The sequence below is a fragment of the Myotis nattereri genome (genome assembly GCF_964212035.1).
Source record: "Myotis nattereri genome assembly, chromosome: 1".
NCBI classification, from domain to species: Eukaryota; Metazoa; Chordata; class Mammalia; order Chiroptera; family Vespertilionidae; genus Myotis; species Myotis nattereri.
In genome coordinates this window covers 230,688,351-230,711,132 of record NC_138075.1, presented here as the reverse complement: position 1 = coordinate 230,711,132, position 22,782 = coordinate 230,688,351, and the positions used below count along the sequence as shown (strand labels likewise).

Genomic DNA, 22,782 nt, shown 5'->3' with positions numbered 1-22,782 from the left:
GCAACCTGTTATCCGTGTTAGAGTTCTGTAACTGCCACCTCTGATGTCTGGGGTCATGAAAGTACAGTACTCCTCACTTAACGTCGTCGACAGGTTCTTCGAACTTGTAACTTTAAACAAAATGACATATAATGAAACCAGTTTCACCCTAGGGTCTAGGCCAGTGATGGCGAACCTGTGACACGCGTGTCAGAGGTGACACGCAAACTCATTTTTTTGGTTGATTTTTCTCTGTTAAATGGCATTTAAATATATAAAATAAATATCAGAAATATAAGTCTTTGTTTTACTATGGTTGCAAATATCAAAAAATGTCTATCTGTGACTCGGCACCAGAGTTAAGTTAGGGTTTTTCAAAATGCTGGCACGCCGAGCTCACAAGGTTCGCCATTGCTGGTCTAGGCTAATTGATATTAACAAGAATTAGGTTCCTAAAGCATATTTCTGGTCAGAAAAACACCTAACTTCTAAATAAAGACCCCAAACACTTCTCATATTAACCATTGAAGTAAATGTAAGCTATATATACATTGAAGAAAGATTAATGAAAAAAAGACAAAACAAACAAACAAAAAGATTAATGGAAACAAGTAAAATCATTATTTCCAACTGCTTATTCCCATTTAGGATCACTGGTGGCCAGTCCAACCCGACAGCTCCGGGTGCAAGGTGGGACCCCACCCAGTCAGGATGCCCTTCCATCGCAGGGTCACCCACACCGGCGCCCACACTCCCTCTGACTGGGATAGTGTGGATACACCATTCACCTCACATGTGCATCTGTGCACGTCATTGGGATGTGGAAGGATCTCCCCTCCCCCCACACACGGGGAGAATGTGTAAATTCCACAGATAGTGAGCCCAGCTGGGAAACATTTTTCTTCTCATCAACATTATAACAAAACTAGGGGCCCAGTGCAATAATTTGTGCACCTTGAAAGGAACTGTGGGCTGCGAGGCTGCGGTGGGCACAGGGGCGGGTCTCTCCCCATCCTCCGCGCCCCCGCCTGGCTCCTCCTGCCGTGGCCCCCCGATCTCCTGTCTGTTGTCAGCCCTCCTCTTGCCACAGCTGCTCCCATGCACCGGCCCTACTCGCACCCGCTGACAGCACGGAATGATTGGGGCCGGTGCCAGCAGCAGGTATGAGCGGTGGCTGCTGCCCCGATCACCCCTCAGGAGCAAGGGGAGGTAGAGAAGCCCTCGGGCGACTGGGGCCAGCAGCCTCTGCTCGCACTGACTAACAGCGCTGAGTGATTGGGGCTAGCACCAGGCACCGGCAGTGGGTGTGAGTGGGGCTGGTACCGGCAGCAGGTGCAAGTGCCAGGCGGAACCACAGCGCACGGGAACAAAGAATTTTCAGTAACCACCAGAGGCTCGCCCAATGACAGCGACCAGCACCCCACCCCGCTTTAGTCTGTCCACCTGCTCCACCATCCTGCTGCAGCCAATGCCCACCATGTTCCACATGTGCCCCCTGGTGGTCAGTGCACGTCATAGCAACTGGTTGTTCGGTTGTTCAGTTCCGCCGTTCGGTCTATTTGCACATTAGGATTTTATATATATAGATGACATTGAACAAAATGATATTATTTGAGGATCTCTTGTAATACACATTTATGAATGTATTTTGATTTATTAACTCATGTTATGCAAATCAGCAGGTAGTTATCTGTCTTTATTAGCATTTTAAACAAGCTTCTTAGCTATAAAGAAGTCTTTAAGGTACTTCATTTGGAAAATTCCAACTGAGATAAAGATTAATGTTTGTGCAAAAGCCCACCATAAAACATTGCTATTTGTGTCTTCACTGGTCATTCGAAAATTTTCTTCACGATCCTGTACAGAAGAAAAATAGGCAGGTTTAGTTTTTAGTTTCTTTTTCTTTCTCTCTCTCTCTCTCTTTTTTTTGCTGTTGTTGTTAATCCTCACCCAGGATATTATTTCCATTGATCTTTTCTTAGAGAGAGTGGAAGGAAGGGAGGGGTGGAGAGAGAGAGAGAGAGTGGGGGATTGAACCTGCAACCCAGGTAGATGCCCTTGACTGGGAATTGAACCCACAACCCTTTTTTGTGGGGGCTGAAGCTTTAACCACTTAGCACACCAGGGCAGTTTCTTAAAGAGCTTACTGCATGAGTTTGAGGGGAAGGTGCTGTTTGCATTCAAAGTATTTGATATAAAATAAAACACACACACACAATGCAAACAAAAACCAAAGTATTTGATGTTTCTCAATTAATATCTTATACCAAAGTGTCATCTCTGATTTTCTAAGCCAGCTGTGGTGTTAGCAAAGACAAGGATTAAGAATCAACCTTGTAAGACATTTTTGTATTTTGGTGTAAAATATCAGGTATTTGATCTATTACTTTATTTGTCACTGTTAAGCAGAGTGAACATTACCCAATAGTTGTGGGTTTTCATGGTTTGAATTCTTACTTTACTTTAAGCTGGACTCTGTGTCAGCACACCTGCCCTCATCTTATTTTCCAGATGAGGGAACTGAGGCCTAGAGATGACACCAGGGTAGTGACTGGTGGAGCATATGTGAGCCCTCGTCTGACCACGGTCCATGAGCACAGTGACCCAGAAAACCCGTGTTGTCACAGGAGCACAGGTGTGACTGAGGAAGTGGGCATACTTAGCCTCTTCGGACCCGTGGGCTGCCTTTGGAAGCACTTACGTATTCATTCTGTAAGCTCATACCCCTAAGGTGAATGGCTGCAGCCTCCAGTCCTAGAGGAACCTGCTGTCCAGGGGACAGAATGGCCCTTCCCCCACACCCCGAGTTTCCGCGCAGTGTGGCTCAGGGAGAAAGACCAAGGAGCAGAGTTTATTCTTTCCTTGGTTCAGGGACTTCGTCTGCGGAATTACGTTCCTGGCAGGAAGAGATAAAATGAGCTGAACAGGCAAACTGACCCTTTGATAGTTTTGTTCTTTGACTATTTGCTCAATTTGCTCAATTAGATGTTCAAGCTTGAAGCTAACTTCATTAACTTTGTCCTTGGCTTGAGCAATGGCAGCATCGAGGTCATGTTCTCCAACGCGGATGTCTAAGTGGACCCGCTGTGCCAACAGGGAGAAGGAAGAAGTGCATTTTAAAAGAGCTCCCCTTTCTCCTTCTCTCCCTCTGCGCATCCTCAGTTCCTCTCTCCTTCCTTTCCCCCCTTTTAAGAGCAGGCAGCCCCGCGTTCTCCATCTTCCCTTCCTCTCACTGCCACTCTGTCCCCCGTTTTACTCAGCAGTCCTCTGTAATAATAATGCACGGACTGCTCATCTACTGACTGAGGCACTTACACCCTCCGGGACCTCACATTTACTATCAGGCAAATGCGTTGGGTGTTGAGAATCTGATTACTCCCAGCAAAGTTTCTTTACACACAACTGAGTTTCTGATGCTAAAGTACACATTCTCCTCGTTAGTTCTCAGCACATTTAGGAAATAGCCAATCACCATCTACCGTGAAGAGTTTTATTTATTGGAATTCCATTATTAATTCACCCTCAGCCCTCACTTGTTTTCAAGCCTGAATAATCACAGTGCTTTTAACCTCCCCTCACAGTTCTTACTCAAGCCCTTTAATCAACTTTGTGGCGCTCCTTTGAACCCCTTCCAAGCTTTCCAGCTCCCTCTGTGGTGGCAGCGCTGAGATCTGGGTGCAGGACTTTAATAAGTCTCTAGCCGGCCCGGGTGTCATGGCTCTGCATACTGATGTCATGCCTGAATAGTGCTGACACTGTGTTCATCAGCAGCGACGTGGGGGCGGGTACTTACCAGCCTACTCCCTCCAAACGACACAAGCTGCGTGGAATTAGATTCTAAGCAAATGATGTGTTCGCCAGGTGAATGTGAAGTGAAATAGAATGTTCCTTGTGGGCCATATAACTTTGACAATAGTACCTAGGATGGAGGATTTCCACAGTGTAAGCTTATTATTCTCTAGTTGCCATTCTTACAAATAAATCTCCTCTGTATTTAGTAAAAAGTGTGCAATTCCTAAAGAAGAAATCCAATGGCCAACAAACATGAAAAATATTCAGACTTCCTAATAATAAAAAAATACAAACCACAGTAGGATATCCTTGTTTGTTACCAGGTTGGCAACAATTTAAAAGTGCCCAAGGATGTATTGAGAAATACTATCTCCAAACACTGTTTTGGGAATTGAACAACCATACTGGAGAGCACTTTGGCACTATATATTGATTATTAAAATGTGTGTGACCAATGACCCAGCAGTTCTACCTATGAAAATTTACCCTATAGAAATGCACATGTAGATAAAGTTATATGTAAAAGGATATTCAGTGTGATGTTAGTCATAGTAGCAAAATTACATTAAATTTTTTAAAATCTTCATCTGAGCATATATTCATTAGTTTTAGAGAGAGAGGGAGGGGAGAAAGAAGGAAACATTGATGTGGGAGAGAAATATTGATCAGTTGCCCTCTGTATGTGCCCCAATGGGAATCGAACCTATAACTCACGTATGTGCCCTGACTGGGAATCAGATCTGCCACCTTTTGTGTGTGTGTGTGTGTGTGTGGTGATGATGATGCTCAACCAACTGAGCCATCTGGCCAGGCCAAAATTGCAATTTTGAAATAATTTTAACACCTTTCAGTGAAGGGGGTTGATTAAATTCAGGCAAAGCCAAATAAAGAAACATGTAGCATTAAAAGAGAATATTATATATTACTAGAGGCGCAGTGCACGAAATTTGTGCATGGGTAGGATCCCTAGGCCTGGCTGGCAATCAGGGCCGATTGGGGCCTTCCTTCGTTCTGCACTGCCCCCTGGTGGTCAGCACACATCATAGCAAGTGGTTGAACTCTCAGTCAGTAGAACCCCCTAGGGGACAATTTGCATATTAGCCTTTTATTATATAGGATATCCATATCTGTATAGAAGGTGTCCATCATATCCTCTGGTAGAGCAGTCTGTGTAGGATCCTCTTTTTGTAAAAGAAGCATCATTTGTAAAAGAACACATACACATATATGTTTCTGTGTGCTTATAAGAGAATTGTAAAGAACACACACCAGATTGTTACATGGTTATATTTGTTGGGGAACTTTGATTTTTCTGCTTATTTATATATTGTTTGGGATTTTAAAACAGGTATAGGACTTCTAGTCTGGCATATAAGGAGCTTAGAAGTTGTCATTTTGTCCTAACAACAAGTAAAAATGTGAAGAAGAAAAAAATCACTTCTTAGATCTGTCAGAGAATTGAGGTCACAGGGCAAACTGTTGCCTCCAAAAATGGAGAGAAGAACAAGCAAATACAAAGAATACAATTTACCAGAGAAGAACCTCTGTGGGAACCAGTACTGGGTTCCCTTTACCCATTACATCATGTGCAGCTTACAACAATTACAAGGCACATTAAAAGGCAAGAAGACACAGTTTGAAGAGACAGAGCCAGCATCAGAATCAGATTCAGACATGCTGGGATATTGGAATTATCAGAACAGGAATTCAGAAAAACTATGACTAATATGCTAAGGGCTCTAATGAAACAAGTAGACACTATGCTAGAACAGATGGCAGTGCAAGCAGAGAGGTGGAAATCCGAAGAAGAAATCAGAAGGAAACTCTAGAGTTAAAAATGCTGCAGCAGAAGTGAAGAATGCCTCTGATGGACTCCTTAGTAGACCTGACACAGCTGAGAAAAGAAGCTCTGAGCTTGAGGGTAGGTCAACAGGAACTTCCAAAACTAAAAAGCAAAGAGAAAAAAGAGGGACAGAATATCCAAGAACCATGGGACAACTGCAGAAGGTGTAACACACACATAATGGGAACACCTGAGGGAGAAGAAAGAGAGGAACAGAAGACATTTTTAAAGCATCAATGACTGAGAACTTCCTCCAAATTCATGTCATATTCCAAGCCACAGAGCCAGGAAGCTCAGAGAACATCAAGCAGGATAAGTGCCCAAGCATATTATGTTGAAACTGCAGATATTAAAGATACAATCATGAAAGAAACCAGAGGGGAAAACCCCTCAGCAACCATCAAGTAAGTAGAGAGGGGAGTGGAACAGTGTTGAGAGAGAGAAAAAAAACCGTGCCAATATGGAATTCTGTATCCTGCAAAATTCTCCTTCAAAAGTGAAGGAGAAATAAAGATTTCCTCAAACAAGCAAAAATTGAGGGGATTTGTTACTGATAGACCTGCCAGGCAAGAGATGTTAAAGAAGTTCTTTGGAGAAAAAGAAAACAATATAGTTCAGAAACTTGGATCTACATAAAGAACAGAAGAGCATTAGAGGAGGAATAAGTGAAAGTAAACTTTAAAATTTAATTTTTCTTTACTGATCTAATACATCACAGTCTGTTCAAAATAACAGCAGTAATGATTATAGTTTATGTATCAGTGACGTGAATGGCAGCAGTGATGCAAGGGAAGGAAGACTTGGGGATACCTAGTGATTATAAGGCATGTGCTGTACTTGTGAAGTGATAGGACGTTGCTTGAAAGTGGACTTGGACTAGTTGCATATATATATATTGCAAACACTAGGGCAACCACTAAAAAATGTTTATAAAAAAGTGTAACTGATGATTCTCTCTCATCATTGATGTTTCTGTCTCTCCATCTCTCTGAAATCAATAAAAATATATGAAGCCTGGCTGGTGTGGCTCAGCGGTTGAACATTGACATATGAACCAGGATGTCAGGGTTCGATTCCCAGTCAGGGCACATGCATGGGTTGTGGGCTCAATCCCCAGTGTGGGGCATGCAAGAGGCAGCCGATCAATGATCCTCTCTCATCATTGATGTTTCTGTCTCTTTCTCCCTCTCCCTCCCTCTCTGAAATCAATAAAATATTTTTTTAAAAATTATATTTTATTGATATTTTACAGAAAGGAAGGGAGAGGGACAGAGAGTTAGAAACATTGATCAGCTGCCTCCTGCACACCTCCTACTGGGGATGTGCCCGCAACCAAGGTACATGCCCTTGACCGGAATTGAACCTGGGACCTTTCAGTCCACAGGCCAACGCTCTATCCACTGAGCCAAACCAGCTAGGGCAATAAAAAATATTTTTAAAATATTTTTTTTAAAAAAAATCAATGAGAGCAGCTGCCTCCTGCACACCCTGACTGGGGATCAAGCCCCCAATCCTAGAATGTGCCCTGACTGGGAATCAAACTGGTGACCTTTGCATGGGACAGCGCTCAGTCCATTACGCCACACCAGCCAGGCTTGATTGGGAAATTTTATTAAATAAGACTACATTCAAAGGTCTGATTTTACAATTGATTTCTGATTTTAAGTGAATAACAGAGAACTCTGCTCTGAAAAAGCATTGTGACTGCTGGTTATCACAGTCAGTGTCTGAGCTTTAGTTTCATGTCCAGGCTCTGCATTGTCTATTCCCCGTGGATAGTCAAGTCAGCACACCCTCTGAATGCCTGCTGATTGGTGTATTGGAAAACACACACATACGAGTTTAAATATCATTCTTGCCACTTGCTGATGGTGAGCTCTTGTCTGTCATGTAGCCTCTCAGAACAACAGGTTTTCTTCTACAAAATGGAATAGGAATATTGGACATGGAGCAGTGGGAAATGGAGCACAGAAGACATGTTTGTGTGGTACATGTGCATCGTTGATGTGATCTGCCCTGCGTGCACATGCTGTTCTGTTGGGCTATCAGTCACATGCATAGGAATGGACACATGATTGGGGCCAACTTAAGAGGACCCCAAGCCCCCAGTGTCCTTGTGGGGGTGCTGACAGGTATCTTACTAGTAAATGGGGATCTGACCTTGTACGAAATATATTTTTATTGATTTCAGAGAGGAAGGGAGAGGGAAAGAGAGATAGAAACATCAATGAAGAGAGAGAATCATTGATTGGCTGCCTCCTGCACGCCCCACACTGGGGATCAAGCCCACAACCCGGGCGTGTGCCCTCGATCGGAATCAAACCTGGGACCTTTCAGTCTGCAGGCCGACGATGTTCTATCCACTGAGCCAAACTGGTAGGGCATACCATTTCTTATCATATTCCAAACGGAAGGGCTTTCCTGAAAATAAGGCCTGAAGGTGAGAGTTTTGTCTCTCCTAGGCCAAGAAGAGGGCTGAGCATATATTAGCCCATGATAAAATTTGTTGGATGTTTGCAGAATGAACAGAAACATATCTCTTCTCTTAGGCAATTGTGCTTTTGAAGAACAGACCTTCTCTGTCTTAATAACAGTAAACAGATTTTTCTGTGACAGTTTTTAGCCAAACTAGGGCTTGGGTTCTGGTTTAATAAACCTTGGAGTCAGTTCCAGATTGCTCCTGAAGTACTACTGGGAAAGAGCAAGAGACCTGGACGCTGGTATCCCCGGACAAGGGACATGGGGGGGGGGTGCAGGGAGGACAGGTGACTGGAGGTGGGAAGGGTCCCAGTGGAACTGTTATGAGGGAGGTGCCAAGTGCGCCAGGAGAAGAACGCTACCACAGGCAAGTACCAAGTGTCCAGTATCCAGTTGGAATGGAGTCTCCAGTGACTCAGCTCCAGCCTCCCCATGAGAGGGGTGTCCTATGTCTGCCCTCAGCTCAGGCCCAGGTGTCACCTAGTTTTCAGGAGAATAGGAACGTGGTCCTGCCTACACCAAGCCCTCTCCGCAGAGAGGAGGTGCCCGTCCTACAAGGCGGTGCTGCACCGCCACCCTGCACCCATGAGCACCGTGCAGGACGGCTCCAGTCCAGACAGAAGTAGTGCCCGCAGCTGTGTTTGAGTTACTGACTGAGCGGGTCAGAGCACCTTGAGCTGCATGGTCAGGAGTGGACACCCGTTATATCCATTGTGCAGACGGGAAAGTGGAGGATCAAAGCAGGCAAGGATCCTGCTCAAGATTCAGCTTAGAGGCAGTCTACACTGTAACTTGGCTCTGATTCCAAAACCCATGTTCTGTCCCCTTGATCAGGATGCCTGTCTTGCTCCTTCGCCAGCTCCCAGCGAGACCAGGCAGACCCAGAGAGCCCTGCCAGGACCCAAGGGGGAGGTGTCCTGTCTGGCCCTCTCGGGGGAGGGTGTGGTATGTGGCCAGGCAGAGCAGACGAAGCCTGGCCTCTACAGAAGCATTGGGACGCCTTGACCCTGTGGGTGCCCTCTGCCCAGCAAGCCCAGCAAAACTCAGTTTGTATTGTTTCAAAACTCTCTCTGCCCGGGCGTCGCCTAGACGAGGCTCACGAAAGCAGGCACCTTCTATGTCTGCAGTGCCTGACGGAGTGTGCAAAGTGTAAGTGCTGCTTAGTGAGTGCTTCCCAGTTTGTCGGGATACATGCCTTGTGAATTTTAGCGACGGAAACATTTTAGTAAGAAAATGTAAAGAATGTTTTACCTCCTCGTTGTAAGTTGTAACCGTCACAAAGAGCCCCAGACCAGGAGCAGACTCCAGGAAGTCCTGTCTGCCCATGTCCCATTGCTGCATCTTGAAAGTGCCTGTTGGAAAAGTGTGAGACAAGACAGGTTACCGAGTGAATGTGAGGAGCGGCTACACATGACTGCCAACACACGAGCTTGTGTTTGAGCGTGACAATATCTTGCTTCTGAGCAGTTTATACCCTGAGTAGGTCACGTAGCAGAGGCGGAAAACTGGAATATGTAGGAAGGTTTGAGCTCTGGGCCCCGTCTCTCTTGTCTGCAGTGGTTTCACCGCTCTGAGTCTGCGTTTCTGTGCAGTGAAGTGAGGAGGGGACAGTTCCTAGTCCTCTGAGGTCTCAGCCATGGGGCTGTGGGGGAAGGTAGCCTATGAAGCTTTCCATCAGAGCATGACTTGGCCTGGGTCATGCAGGCCCCCCTCCAGCACCTTCTCAGTGGTTCTGCCTCAGTGTCCCCCCCACCCCCAACGTACCCTGAACACTCCCGGCATAATTCCTTCTTCAAGCTTAGGTGTGTTCATGCCTGATCCTTTTGCCTCCAAAGGCTCCTACTAAAATGTGGGTTGCTGAAGGGCCCCCCACCTTCTCCCTTTAGGTCCCGATCAGCATCATATGGCTCAGCTTTCTCCTCATAGCCTTCAGAAGTACGATACGAAGGAAGAACTAGCTAACGTTGGTTGGAAAAGATCTAACAGTACAGTGGGGCCTTGACTTACGAGTGTCCCGACTAACGAGTTTTTCGAGATACGAGCCGTCTCTCGGCCGATTTTTTGCTTTGAGTTGCGAGCTAAAATTTGGGTTACGAGCCAGCTTCAAATACCCCACCGCTAGTTGGCGCAGCGAACGTCACAGTGAACGCCACAACATCAGCCCAGCATCACGTGTCTCACTCGTTCACTTTATGATTTGACATATGAGTAATTTGAGTTACGAGCTCGGTCATGGAACGAATTAAACTTGTAAGTCAAGGCCCCACTGTACCTTATGTATGCCAGGTACTGTGTTAGCATTTAACATTGACTATCTCATGCCTTCTCACAGCTGCTCTTAGAAAAGTATTTGTATCCATTCATTCCCCCAGTGGTGTGACAATATGTAACAGCACCTTCCTCGGGAAGCCTGCTCCAGAGGCTGAGGACAGAAGTGAGCAGAACAGGCAATGGCTCTGTCCCGAGGAGCTTTCCTGCAGGCAGTCAGGCAGCGAGCAGGCAGGTGCCTAATGTCGGGAGTGCTGATGCCGAAAGAAGCAGGTGGAGGTAGACAAGCTAGGGGAGGGCTTGCTGACATTGAGCACAGCCTGAAGGAATAGGGGAGTAAAATACACAATTTTATAATATTTATACTTAGAAATGTAATATGAAAATTATATTTCTATCACACTCAGTGCTAATTATGTGCCAAGCACCTTTCTAAGGAATTCACACATATAATCTGAGTTTTAATGACAACATTATGTAGTTAGATACTATTTTTTTTTTATTGATTTTTAGAGAGCGAGAAGAAGGGAGAGAGAAAGAAACATCGATTTGTTGTCCACTTACAGGTATTTATGCGTTCATTGGTTGACTCTTGTATGTGCCCCGATCAGGATAGAACTCAAAACTTGGGAGTATCAGGACAATGCTCTAACCCAGTGGTCGGCAAACTGCGGCTTGCGAGCCACATGTGGCTCTTTGGCCCCTTGAATGTGGCTCTTCCACAAAATACCACGTGTGGGCGCGCACGTATAGCGCGATTGAAACTTCGTGGCCCATGTGCAGAAGTCAGTATTTTATGGAAGAGCCACACTCAAGGGGCCAAAGAGCCGCATGTGGCTCGCGAGCTGCAGTTTGCCGACCACTGCTCTAACCAACTGAGCTACCCTGCCAGGGCTGCTAGATACTATTCTTACGATGATTTTATATATGTTGAAACCAAAGCATAGAAAAAGTGATTTGCTAAAGGTCACATACCTAACACGTGGCAGACTCAGGGCTCAGACCCAGGCAGCGTGTGCCTTTTTCCTCAGCACCACATGATGCAATCACCCCCCACCCCCACCCCCCAGGAAAGGTCCTTCTGTGCAGCAGCACGGCAGAGGTCCTGGGCCAGGAGCATGCTTGCTGTTTGAGGAACAGCAGAGTGGCTGGAGTGAGGTTAGCGGGAGATGAGGTTGACGGGATAGCCAGGGCCAGACCAGGGAGGGCCTACAGGTCCGTTGTAAGGATTTGGGGAAGCAATTGGTTGGAGGAGTGAAATGCTGTGGTTTTCATTTTGAAATTTTCATTGCGTGGAGAAAACGATGAAGAGGATCAGGAGTGGAAGTGGGGAGGCTGTCGTAATCCAGGTGGTGTGGACCAGGTGCTAGTGTGGAGGCTGCACAAAACGCTGGAGTCTGTATTGCTGTCCCTGTTATGCAATGGGAACTCAGTCTCAGAGGTAGAGGCACAGCCCAGAGCCACCCAGGAATAAGCTGCAGAGGCAGAATTGCCACCAAGGCCACCTGCTTCGAAAGCCCAGACCGCCTCCAGTGCACACTGCCTTCCTGGGAGGGACCTGAGGTGAGAGCCCCACCCTCACGCAGCTGTAGGGGCAGCTTTGGAGAGTGGGGGGCCCAGGGGGACAGTGAGCGAGCATTTCCTGGGACGAAGGCTGCAGCCTGCACCTTGAGTAACTAACCTTCAGCATCTTTTGAATAGACCTGCCTCTTCCCTTTAGACGTCTGCTGACTGTATACTCTGTCGTTTCTAGAATGGTCCACCTTAAGGTCTTTAAAAAGTATCATAGGTGATTCTGGAAAAGATGGACCAAGTCTATTCCACCCTCTTCCTCCTGCTAATTACAACTGAGTACCAGGCAGCTGTCAGGAAACTCTGGAAGGTGGAAAACCAAGCTCACTGGCTAAGGACCTCATGACTCACCACGACTCAGCAGTGCAGTTTGTTTTCCCCACACCTACGTGTCCTTACCTGGCAGCTAGAGCAGTATGCAGCTGCAGACCAAACTAAGAGAGAGAGAGAGAGAGAGAGAGAGAGAGAGAGAGAGAGAGAGAGAGAGGAGGAAGTGAGAAAACCCACTCACAACACGTCTCTCCAGCCAAAGGATCTGCGACAGGTGTTCCGCAGGGTGGAGCCCTCCAAGTCTGCCTGCTCTGCTCCAGGGGGAAGAAATTGCTCCCTCCCCCTGGACACTTCCCATGTTGAGGTAGGAGATGCCCGCCCTGCAGTAGAGGACGGTAAAGGGGCAGAATCCCACTTCCACCCCAGAGCGCTGAGGGAGGATTGCCGAGAGGAGGGAACTGGAGAAAGGGACCTTTAAGACCTGCCTGATGTCCTGCACACACTCCTGAACAGCCTGTGCTGCAGCCAACTAGGATCAGCGTGGCCGGAGTCTGAGAACCCACCTGGGGTGTGTAATGCTGCCCAGGTGTTAGGTTGGCCAGCGTGCAGCACACAGCAGGATAGACCACATCAGTAGTGCAAAGTCTCTGATTCTAAATGGGTTTGCTGCCGACTGAAACAGTAATTAAGTGGAATTCAGAGTCATACATAATACTCAACTGTCCAGGATACATGACATTACAGAATTACTCTCCACACTAAGAACCAGGAAAATCTCAACTTGAATGAGAAAAGATGGTTAAAGACACCAACCTCAGAATGACATAGATGTTGGAATTATCTGACAAGAATTCTAAACAGCAGCCATAAAAATGCATCAACTAGAAGTTGAACACCCTTTAAATAATGGAAAAATAGGAATTCTCAGCAAAAGAGTAGAAGGTATAAAAAGAAAAAGTGGACACCGAATAGGAAAAATACAATATTTGACATTAAAAACTTACCAAAGAGGCTCACTAAAAGACAACCAAAAAACGAGTCAGTGATCTTGAAATTAGATCAATAGAAATAATCAAATCTATTCAATGAAAAGAAAAGAGATGGGGGAAAAGAGCCCCATGAACCTGTGGAACAAGGTCCCAGAGGAGAGAAGGACAGCCACGCCTCGGAGATGCTGCAGGACCAGCCCAGACCACCCAGTCACGTGCACATGGCAATGCAGCGAGCCATGCAACCTTCCTGGTGTCCTAGTGCATGGGAAGTATGTGTGCACTGTGCTGCAGTACAAGTGTGTAACAGCATATGTCTAAAAAGCATGCATACCTTAATTAAAAATACTTCAGCACTAAACATGCTGACATCATCTGAGCCTTCAGCGAGTTACAATCTTTTTGCTGGTGGAGAGTCTTACCTTCAGTTTGTAAAAAATGCAACATCTGCAAAGCACAGTAAAGCAAATTGGAAGAATTGATGGCTGAAAACCCCACATTTGTTGAAAGAAAAAAGCCCACAGATTGAAGAGGCTGAGTGAACGCGGGGCTTTCTTGAATAAAAGAACACAGCCACGTGTCCCCTGGTCCATGCTGTGCCCTTCTCACAGCCCACACACCTGAGATGGTTACCTGGCCTCCGCGGAGACAGCATCTTTCCACCACCAAGGTGCTCACCCGTGCAACTCCCTTTCTGCCTGCCTCTGGGCGGGGTGCCCCTGCTCCGCCAGTGGCTGCCCTTCCCTCCCCTGCCCTCTTCTGGGGCTTGGCTCTTGTCACTCTCCCACACTTGCCCACTCCGGGTCTTGTCATTGTGCCGGCTGCTCTGTGGCCATCCGTGTCTGCACTCTGAGGTTCTGGAGCACAGGCACATGCTGTGTCCTCTTCTGTGGGCTTGGGGCCTGGCAGTCAGCCCAGGGCAGCGTCTGGCTCCAGGGTGGAAGCTGGGTAAGGCTTTGGCGGGGGCGGGGGTGGAAATGCCCCCCGGTACATGTTCAATGAAGGGTTTTGAATGACTGTCAGTGGCCCGTTGTTAAAACGCCAGTGTACTTGGCACACTGCCTGAGTAATCAGAACAAGTGGGGTGGTTTCTGTTTGCTTTCACCATAACCCCCCAGCCCTCAGCCCCCCACAGGCCCTGGGTGGGAGGGGAGCCTGGAGGGAGATGTCATGTTCCTCAGTTACCACCAGATGGCAGAAGAGAAGCATGCTGGGCACAGCCTGGGAGAGCCAGCCTCAGTGTGGATGGAGCTGCCCAGGGACAGAGCTCATGTACAGGGCAGGGACAGGCTGCCCCCTCATGCTTCTCACCGCTTGGCGAGACAGGGGCAGGGGCTTCTGGCTAGAAATGAACACGTGGGCAAGACACTGAACTGCATGCCTCAGTTTCCCCATCTTGTAAAACCAGGATAATAAAGGTAAATATCTTAGGGTATGAAGAGTGATTTAAGCCCTGGCCGGTAGCTGAGTTGGTTAGAGTGTCGTCCCAGGATGCCAAGGTTGTGGTTCGATACCTGGTCAGGGCATGTACAAGAGTCAACCAATGAATGCATAGATAAGCGGAACAACAAATTGATGTTCCTCTCCCTCACTTCCCCTCTCTTCCTCTCTCTCTAAAATCAATAAATAACAACTTTTAAAGAGTGATTTAATATTTGTAAACTGCTTAACACAGAACTTGGCACATTGTAGGCTCTATGCACGTCTTGATACATGATTCCGGATAGTATCGTGGGCTTTCAGTGTGCAGTGTTTTTGTGAGCTCCCTGTAAGCTGGTACAACAGTCCCCACTGCCACAGGCAGGAGGCTGAGGCCCCAGGGCCCAAGCGACTCCTCTGGAACCACCCCAACAGCCAAAGGCTGAACAAATGCAAACAGCGCGGTCCCGGAATCGAAGGCCTTGCACCCTCACCACAAAGTACGTTCACCCCACAGCCGGGACTCTGTACACAGCAGGCGGGCCAGCCTCACTGCCCAGGCACTCTTCCTCTGGGTGTCCATTCAGTGGACACTGGCTGAGAGCTGGGCATGTGCAGGCCAGTGACCCCAAGCACACAGATGCCTCTCTGGTCTCCCGAGTGCAGTGCACGCCCTGTTCAGGCTCTCGTCCCTTCCTGTGACCTGATGTGCTTGTCCCTCCCCTCCTGACCTGTCCTTGAGGCTAGGGCCCTGGGGACTCGACTCAGTATTAGAAAATAAAATGCATCCTTTGTAGGGATTTTAGGAAGTAAAAATCCCTGCTGTGAGTTTTCTGTGCTCAATGTGATCCAGACCCTTTTCCTATAAGTACAAATTATATATTTTATAAAAAACAAGGTGATACTGCCTAGCCAGTGTGAGCACCAACCTATGAACCAGGAGGTCATGGTTGGATTCCTGGTCAGGGCACCTGCCTGGGTTGCTGGCTCAGTCCCCAATAGGGGTGTGCGGGAGGCAGCTGATCGATGATTCTCTCTCATCATTGATGTTTCTATCTGTCCTTTTCCTTCCTCTCTGAAGTCAATAAAAAATATATTTTAAAAAGATGAGATGATACTGCACCTACTATCTGTCACTTGATTTTTCCACCCTATTTTGTGGCCGTCTTCCTAGATCCTTAAACGCTCTTCTATCACCTAAGCTGAGGTCTGCTCAGAGCGGAAGGAAGATCGAGAGCTGAGTGCGGAGTTCTGCAGACAGGAATTGGGTGTCTGGTGGTGTTGGACGCATGAGTAAAAGCGTGAAGGGGTCGGGTCAAAGGCCCCGTCGTCTGGTTGACCCCTGGTAAGACCTGGGCATGGAAAGCAGTTGCTCTTGAGTCGCTATGAACACAGAGCGGTCCCTTCTAGAATGCTCCAGGTTCCCCAGGGACCGTGGGCTTCCCTGTAACCTGTGACCCTTTCTGAGATAGCATGTAGCGGGGAGGGCAGGCAGGTGCTGTGTGGCTGAGAGGCAGTGCATACGCACACCACGCGTCACACGCACCATCGGTGTATCGCTCGCCAGCTCACCCTGTTCAAAACATGGTCAGCATCCCAAACGCCCTGCCACTCACCCCCTCCCCGAATGCAACCGCCACCCGACTTCTGAAGACAGGTTACTTCTGTCCGACTAACCCTCGTGTAAGGATGTGCACGCGTGTCGGCACCTGATCAGCCTGTGTTTGGGAGGCCCGTCCGCTGCCCAGTGCTTCGCTCTGCATAGGTGGCTGCTGTTTTCCAGCGTTACAGGTAGTGCCGCCATGAAGCGTCTCGTGCAGGTGAGCACATGCGTGCGTTTCCGTGGGGAGCTTGCTGTTGGCCTGGGTCACGGGTGTGCCTGTGTTGAACTCCCGTGGAGGCCGTGCAGCGGAGTCCAGGCCGGAGCCTGCAGTGTGCCTCTCACTGGGCTCTGCTCTGTGTTCCCTGAAGACGAAGGGAGCTGAGCGCCTTCCGTCCGCTCTCCGGACGCCTGGGTCTCCTCTCTGGTGGGGCATCTGTCTGTCTCTGCCCGGTTCTGTCCCAGCCACACGGGACAGTCCTCCGTGCTGGTGAGTCTCTTCACACTCATTCTCAGGTACTTGTCACGTTTTCACTGAGGACGATGATTGGAAGTGCAGACCCCTCCCCAAACCAGTGTCCTCAGACACTGTGGGCATTGGAGGGCGAGGTGTCAGGAGTCGGAGCAAGCTCCCGGGCGCAGAAGCACTTCCAGCAGGAGGAGCATCTGCCATGGCGCGTGCTGGCCCGGCCCTGGTGGACACTGTGCGTGCCCCACGCCACACGCTTTGCAGGGACCTGTGACCTGCCCCGGCCGGGAGTGAATGGTGAGGGGACAACGCCCAGCTCCTTTGCCTGGAGGTGGCCCAAACTCTGTGGGTATCTCTTCCAACTGTTTTTTTTTTCTTTCTTTTCTTTTTTCTGACTATGTTTTAATGTTTTAAAAAATCATGGCAATACATATAACAAAGCCGAACATCCTAACCATTTTAAGTGTGCCATTCAGGTACATTAAGTGCACTCATATTATGGTGCAGCCACCACCATCATTTCCAGAACTTTTCCATTACCCTCAACAGAAACTGTCCTCATTAGAGGCAAGCCTCCCATCCCCTCCCCCAGCTCCTGGCGAGCTCTCTTGTGCTTTTCGCTTTTGAATTTGCCTCTGTAGGGACCTCACGGAAGTGAGACCAGACAGTATTTGTCTTTTGTGACTGGCTGACTTTACGGAGCGTGATGTCCTCAAGGTTCATCGTGTTGTAGCAGGTGTCCGAATCCCTTCCTTTTATGGCTGAGTAATACTGTGTCGCGTTTGTTTATCCAGTCACCTGTCACCTGTCGGTGGACACTGGGTGGCTTCCAGCTCTTGGCTGCTGCGAGTGCTGCTGCTGTGAACTTGGGCGTGCAGATCCCTGAGTCCCTGCTTTCTGTTCCTTTGGGCAAAGTGCTGGGTCGTGTGCGCATTATCATCTTATGTTCCTGAGGCCCCAGCTCAGTCTGAGTCTGGGCTTCACCTGAAATCTCACCTCTCCTGGCTTCTTTCCCTGGTTCCTGGGAGCTCCTCCTTCATCCATCACTTGTACTTGAGTCCTTGTCTCAGGGTCGCTCCAGAGAGCACCCAACCTCAGACACCCCGAGGTGTGGTGTGGTCTTCTGCGAAGACACGAATGGGAGTGATGATTCATAACAATCCTTTACTTTTTCCTACTGCCTAATAAGTTTTGCTCTAAAGAAAAAACACGCAGCAACCCTGGTATATGGCTGAGTGCAAGTCCTACCTGGGACCTTTGAAAGGGAGCAACCAGGAGCAAACGCATTGGTTCAGAATTCTAATTACCTTTTGAAAAATGTACTTTTGTTTATTTCAGAGAGGAAGGGAGAGGGAGGGAGAGAGAGAAACATTAATGATGAGAGAGAATCATTGATTGCCTGCCTCCTGCATGCCCCACACTGGGGACCGAGCCCGAAACCCAGACATGTTCTTCAACTGGGAATCGAACTGTGACCTCCTGATTCATAGATCAATGCTCAACCACTGCGCCACACCAGCCAAGCTAATTATTTTATTTTTCATGATCACTGTGCTCCGTGGCACCTCTCCATTGCTCTCAGTGCCTGCCTTTTATAAGGGACTAACAGCCTTGTTTTAAAAAGAAAAAAGTGTGTGCAAGGACCAGCAGGTGGTTTTAAAACTCATCCAGCTGGCAGCCGGAACCTACCCCGAGGCCCCTCCAGAGTTCCCTCCCTGCTCCTCCTCTCTCCCTGAGAGACCTCTCTCCCTTTCTTCATTCAAGACACTCGGGAATGTATTAGCAGAGAGCATTACTGAGAGAGCTAAGAGAAGCTCTATAAAAAAGCAGAGTACTTTTGACTTTGAAGCTGCTAAGCAAATTCCCGAGCAACTGTGTTTGACTCCAGCGCCCTGGACCGTGCGGTGCTCAGCTTCTGTTGTCACCCTCTCAGCTCCCAGGAGGGGACTGCCCACCTCTTCTCTGCTTCTCAGGAAATTTTCTTCCTTTGGGAGGAACATGAGCCAGAGTTGCAGCCACACCTGCTTCTCTAGTAGCTTAGGGCCGACACTGGGAGGCCAGGTGACAAGGTTGGAGACGGAGTCCAAGAGGGTGGGAACTGACACTGACAAACACCTGCGGCTGGTCACCTCCATGCCAGGTGTCCTCCAGGGCAGGTGTAGCTCCAACTTACAGATAAGAAAACAGCTCAAAGTCACCAGCTATTGGGCAACAAAGGCAGCTGCAAAGCACGCCTCATTGACTCCCAGATCAGGTCTCTGTTCCCCTGTGGGGGAGGCGGCCGAGCTCTCACATTCCCCGCAGTCTGTGTTTAGTCCCCATGAGCAAAACCGCACTCCCAGGTGGGTTTGGATGCCTGGCTCTGAGGTCTCTCTCTGGCACTCTCGGCGGGTGTGTTTCAATGGACACCATTGGCCCTCAGAGCTGTGCAGAGAGGCGAGTGCTGGCTGTGCTCTTCCTGGTCTCAGGGCCCCACAGGTACCCAGGAATACGTCGAGTCTGTTTCTCCCTTTAGGGTGACCTAAAAATTAAATATGTGTCCTCTGGATCAGCTTTTCTTAACCGAGTATGTTCATGATCGAGTGTGCACCAACAGAAATCGGGGACTTCACAGGTGGCGAAGGTTTTGTGATGGTTCAGTGAGCTGTGGGGGGAACGTGGAGCCACTTCCTGGCACTAGCAGCACAGGCGGCTGAGCTCCTGGCCCACAGCAGTCAGGAGCGTGTCCACGCTGCAAGCAGGTGAACTCGGCAGGTCCTCGCTTCAGACATGGGTTTGTAACATACAGTGAACACAGCATAGGGTAAACAGGAAACACAACTTTTCATAACGGGTTTTAAAGCAGTGTCTAAGAATTGTATCTTGAGGTATGCTGTGTAGTTACTTGGCTACTGATTAGAGGCATGGCTGTAGCGAAAGGAACATTATCACAAGCGTGTGTGCTCAGGTTCCTTTCCACAGGTGCCTAAGAGTCAAGCAGGAAGCGCGTCCAGGCGTCTTCCTAGCACTCAACCCACCGTCCCTGAACTCTCGGGAGACTGGTTTTCTGAGCTTCCGTTCACATGTGCATCTTTCCGTTCTTTCCCTTTCATTCTTATGTTGAAAGTGTTTCATTTGGAAGCAATGTACCCTTGTTTTGTTTTAAACCCAGTGGATTTGCGTCTTTTCCTTGCAGCTTTGTCCATTGTCACCGAGTGCAATGTAAGATGGATTGGGCTTCAGCCTACTTTCTTGCTGTTTGTTTTTTTGTCCTGTTTACCCCTTCTTTCCTGCCTTTTCCCATTGTTCTCTATTAGCACATGATACATTCTGGGCTTTAGGACCACATTCTCTGTTAAAGAACAATCTAAGCATGTGACCTGACACGTGTCCAAGTTGCCCCTGTAGCTCCAGTAGACTTTGGACACTGACTAAATAATTGCTCGGGGTGATGGCTCCAGAGAGGACAGAGGGGAGAGCAGAGCCGGAGGCCTGGGCAGGCAGGGGAGAAGGGGCAGTTGGAGGTAGGGAGGACCAGAAAGGGGGAGACCCAATGTCCATGGGGGACCAGGACTAAAAGAGGCCCCTGATTTGGGAAGAGGGGCTGGCCAAACTGAGGTCTGTGCTCCTGGCAGCTACAGAACACTGCTGGCCTCCTTGACCTCCTGCCTCAGACCCTCTAGTGCAGTGGTTCTCAACCTGTGGGTCGCGACCCCTTTGGGAATCGAACGACCCTTTCACAGGGGTCGCCTAAGACCATTGGAAAACACATATATAATTACATATTGTTTTGTGATTAATCACTATGCTTTAATGATGTTCAATTTGTAACAATGAAATTGGGGGTCACCACAACATGAGGAGCTGTATTAAAGGGTCGCGGCATGAGGAAGGTTGAGAACCGCTGCCTAGTGGGTCAGGTGATGCTCGGGCTCACTGCCGGCAAGAGTGCCCTGGGCCAAGTCCATCCAGCTCGTGGGCCTCAAGGCAGCAGGCGAAGGGGGAGGTAGGCTGCTCCTGTTTCTCTTACTGCTCCGCCACCCCTTCAAATGCAGGCGGAAAGGCTCACAGGTTCCTGGGAAAACGATCGCCTACCACTGAGCATCCCTGCGGTGAAAGAGTTGGGGTCAGGGAAGTGTGTGGTTGAGTCCTACGAGCTTTACAGATACTAATTCAGGCATCATCACCACCAAAATAAATGGTTGTCACTATTATTTTATGCCGTTCACACAAGAAGCAGAGAGGTTAAATCGCTTGTCCCAGGGCACACAGTTATTGGGCGGCAGAGCTGGGACCTGCACCTGGCGGCCTGTCGCACTCCGCAGTGCCAAACACAGCCTCTGTCCACCGTGCCAGGACCGCCGCGAGGCTCTGACCCAGGGCTTCTCTGTGTCTGCTTTGCAGTTGACCCATCCCCAAAGTCCGCCCCACACCGCAGCCTCTTCCTCTGCCCCTCGCGTGGGGCGTGGTTGGGCTTTTTGCAGGATGGATATTGGTCTTTGTGATTAGAACTCTCTAATGTGGAGGCCAAGAAAGCAGGGGAATCTGACCCCATGCACTTGGAGGGAGCTGCACGTGCGCGTGCACGACCAGCACCGATAGGGAGCGGCCGGATTCGCACCTGCTCCTTTTTTTCTTTTTTTGCATGAAAGTCAGGGCATTTGATGTTGAATGTTGGACGTACTGGATTTTCTATGCAGCCCTGAGACCCTGCCACGTGCTTCCCTCTCAGCAGGCCAGTGAAGCTTCGCCGCGCAGGGCGTACTGGGTGGGGAGCAGGAGCGAGCAGAAGTCCCGAGATGGAGGCAGGTTTCGTGGGCAGTGGGCTCAGGTGGCAGCATCAGGCCCCTCACCTCCCCATCCTGTGAGACATGGACATTCAGAGGACGTGTTAGCATCTGCTGTTTTGTCTGCGTTACTGGACCCGTCTAGAGCCCTCACATGTCTTTAGAGAATTCAGCCGTTCTTAGCAGAACTGAGAGCATCAGAATCTTTTCCTGAAGGGAACATGACGACCGACCAGAGAAACAAATCCAGCTTGCGTCCTGTGGTGTTGCCTCTGGGCTTCCTGTTTACGAATTATGCAAGTCGCTCTCAAACTATTTCATGTTGGTTTTGCATGACTTGGAAAACTGTCTCAAGAGAAAACGCACAGCGTGACACTCACTGCCTACAATGTATACCCCAGGGCTGGCGTGCGACCACAGCATGGCGTCCCTCCCGAGTTCAGCGCTCAGAGTACACCCACCTACCTGTGATCAGCGTGTCACTGGGAATGTCTTCTATGATGCACTTCTCCTCTCGCTCCCCGACGTGGAAATAAAAAGCAGCTGAAAGTGAAAAACAGGAACTTAAAAGAAACGCTAGCACTCGCATTTCGGTTGCTGTAGCCACTCCTGGTAGCACTTTGAAATGGATCGATCGCAAGGGATGCTGCTGAGGGAGTGTTTGCATTCCGTCCCACAAGTTTGTAAATTGATTTTTGTGAGAAGTGACATGTGGTGGCTGCCCTTGGGCAGGTGACTGCAGCAAGTCCCAGGGAACAAGACATCTGTCCCCTGGGGCCTGTCCAAGCTGATGACATCAGAGTGCCTTCTGATCTGTTGTTTTATGGGTTTCAAAGAGTTCTAATGGAATGGAGGATCATGCGGGCCTGGGGAACCAAAGTGCCACGCCCAGCAGATGCCCGGGGACCAAGCCCACATGGCCATTTCCTGGTGGTTGCCACTGCTAGGCAGGAAGTGGGGAGCAGGAAGTGAAGCCTGTCCTGGGTGGAGGGCGTCGAGAAGTGGGAGACGGTGGAAGTGTGGCCGGAGGAACAGCCGGCTGCTGAGGTGGGACTGCTGGACTCGGAGGGCTCGCCCTGAGCGCAACTCCTTGAGTCTGTTTCCTTATTTTGAAGAAAGTGTCCAAGTCTCTTGCCGAAACTGGTTTGGCTCAATGGATAGAGCGTCGGCCTGCGGACTGGGGGGTCCTGGGTTCGATTCCGGTCAAGGCCATGTACCTGGGTTGCGGGCATATCCCCAGTAGGGGATGTGCAGGAGGCAGCTGATCGATGTTTCTCTCTCATCGATGTTTCTAACTCTCTCTCTCCCTTCCTCTCTGTAAAAAATCAATCTACACT

The 22,782-nt window shown here is 48.9% G+C and overlaps 1 protein-coding gene across 1 annotated transcript; it reads right to left on the bottom strand.

Annotated features, from left to right (window-relative positions):
• Positions 1-1,686: 1,686 nt before the first annotated feature.
• LOC308533468 (transmembrane emp24 domain-containing protein 11-like) lies at positions 1,687-22,156 on the bottom strand (the record flags this gene model as incomplete). Its single annotated transcript, XM_081111513.1, is given in 6 exon segments — positions 1,687-1,836; positions 2,917-3,063; positions 3,773-3,898; positions 9,344-9,444; positions 21,911-22,069; positions 22,072-22,156. Coding segments are annotated over 6 exon segments (768 nt in total).
• Between the last annotated feature and the right edge of the window lie 626 nt (positions 22,157-22,782).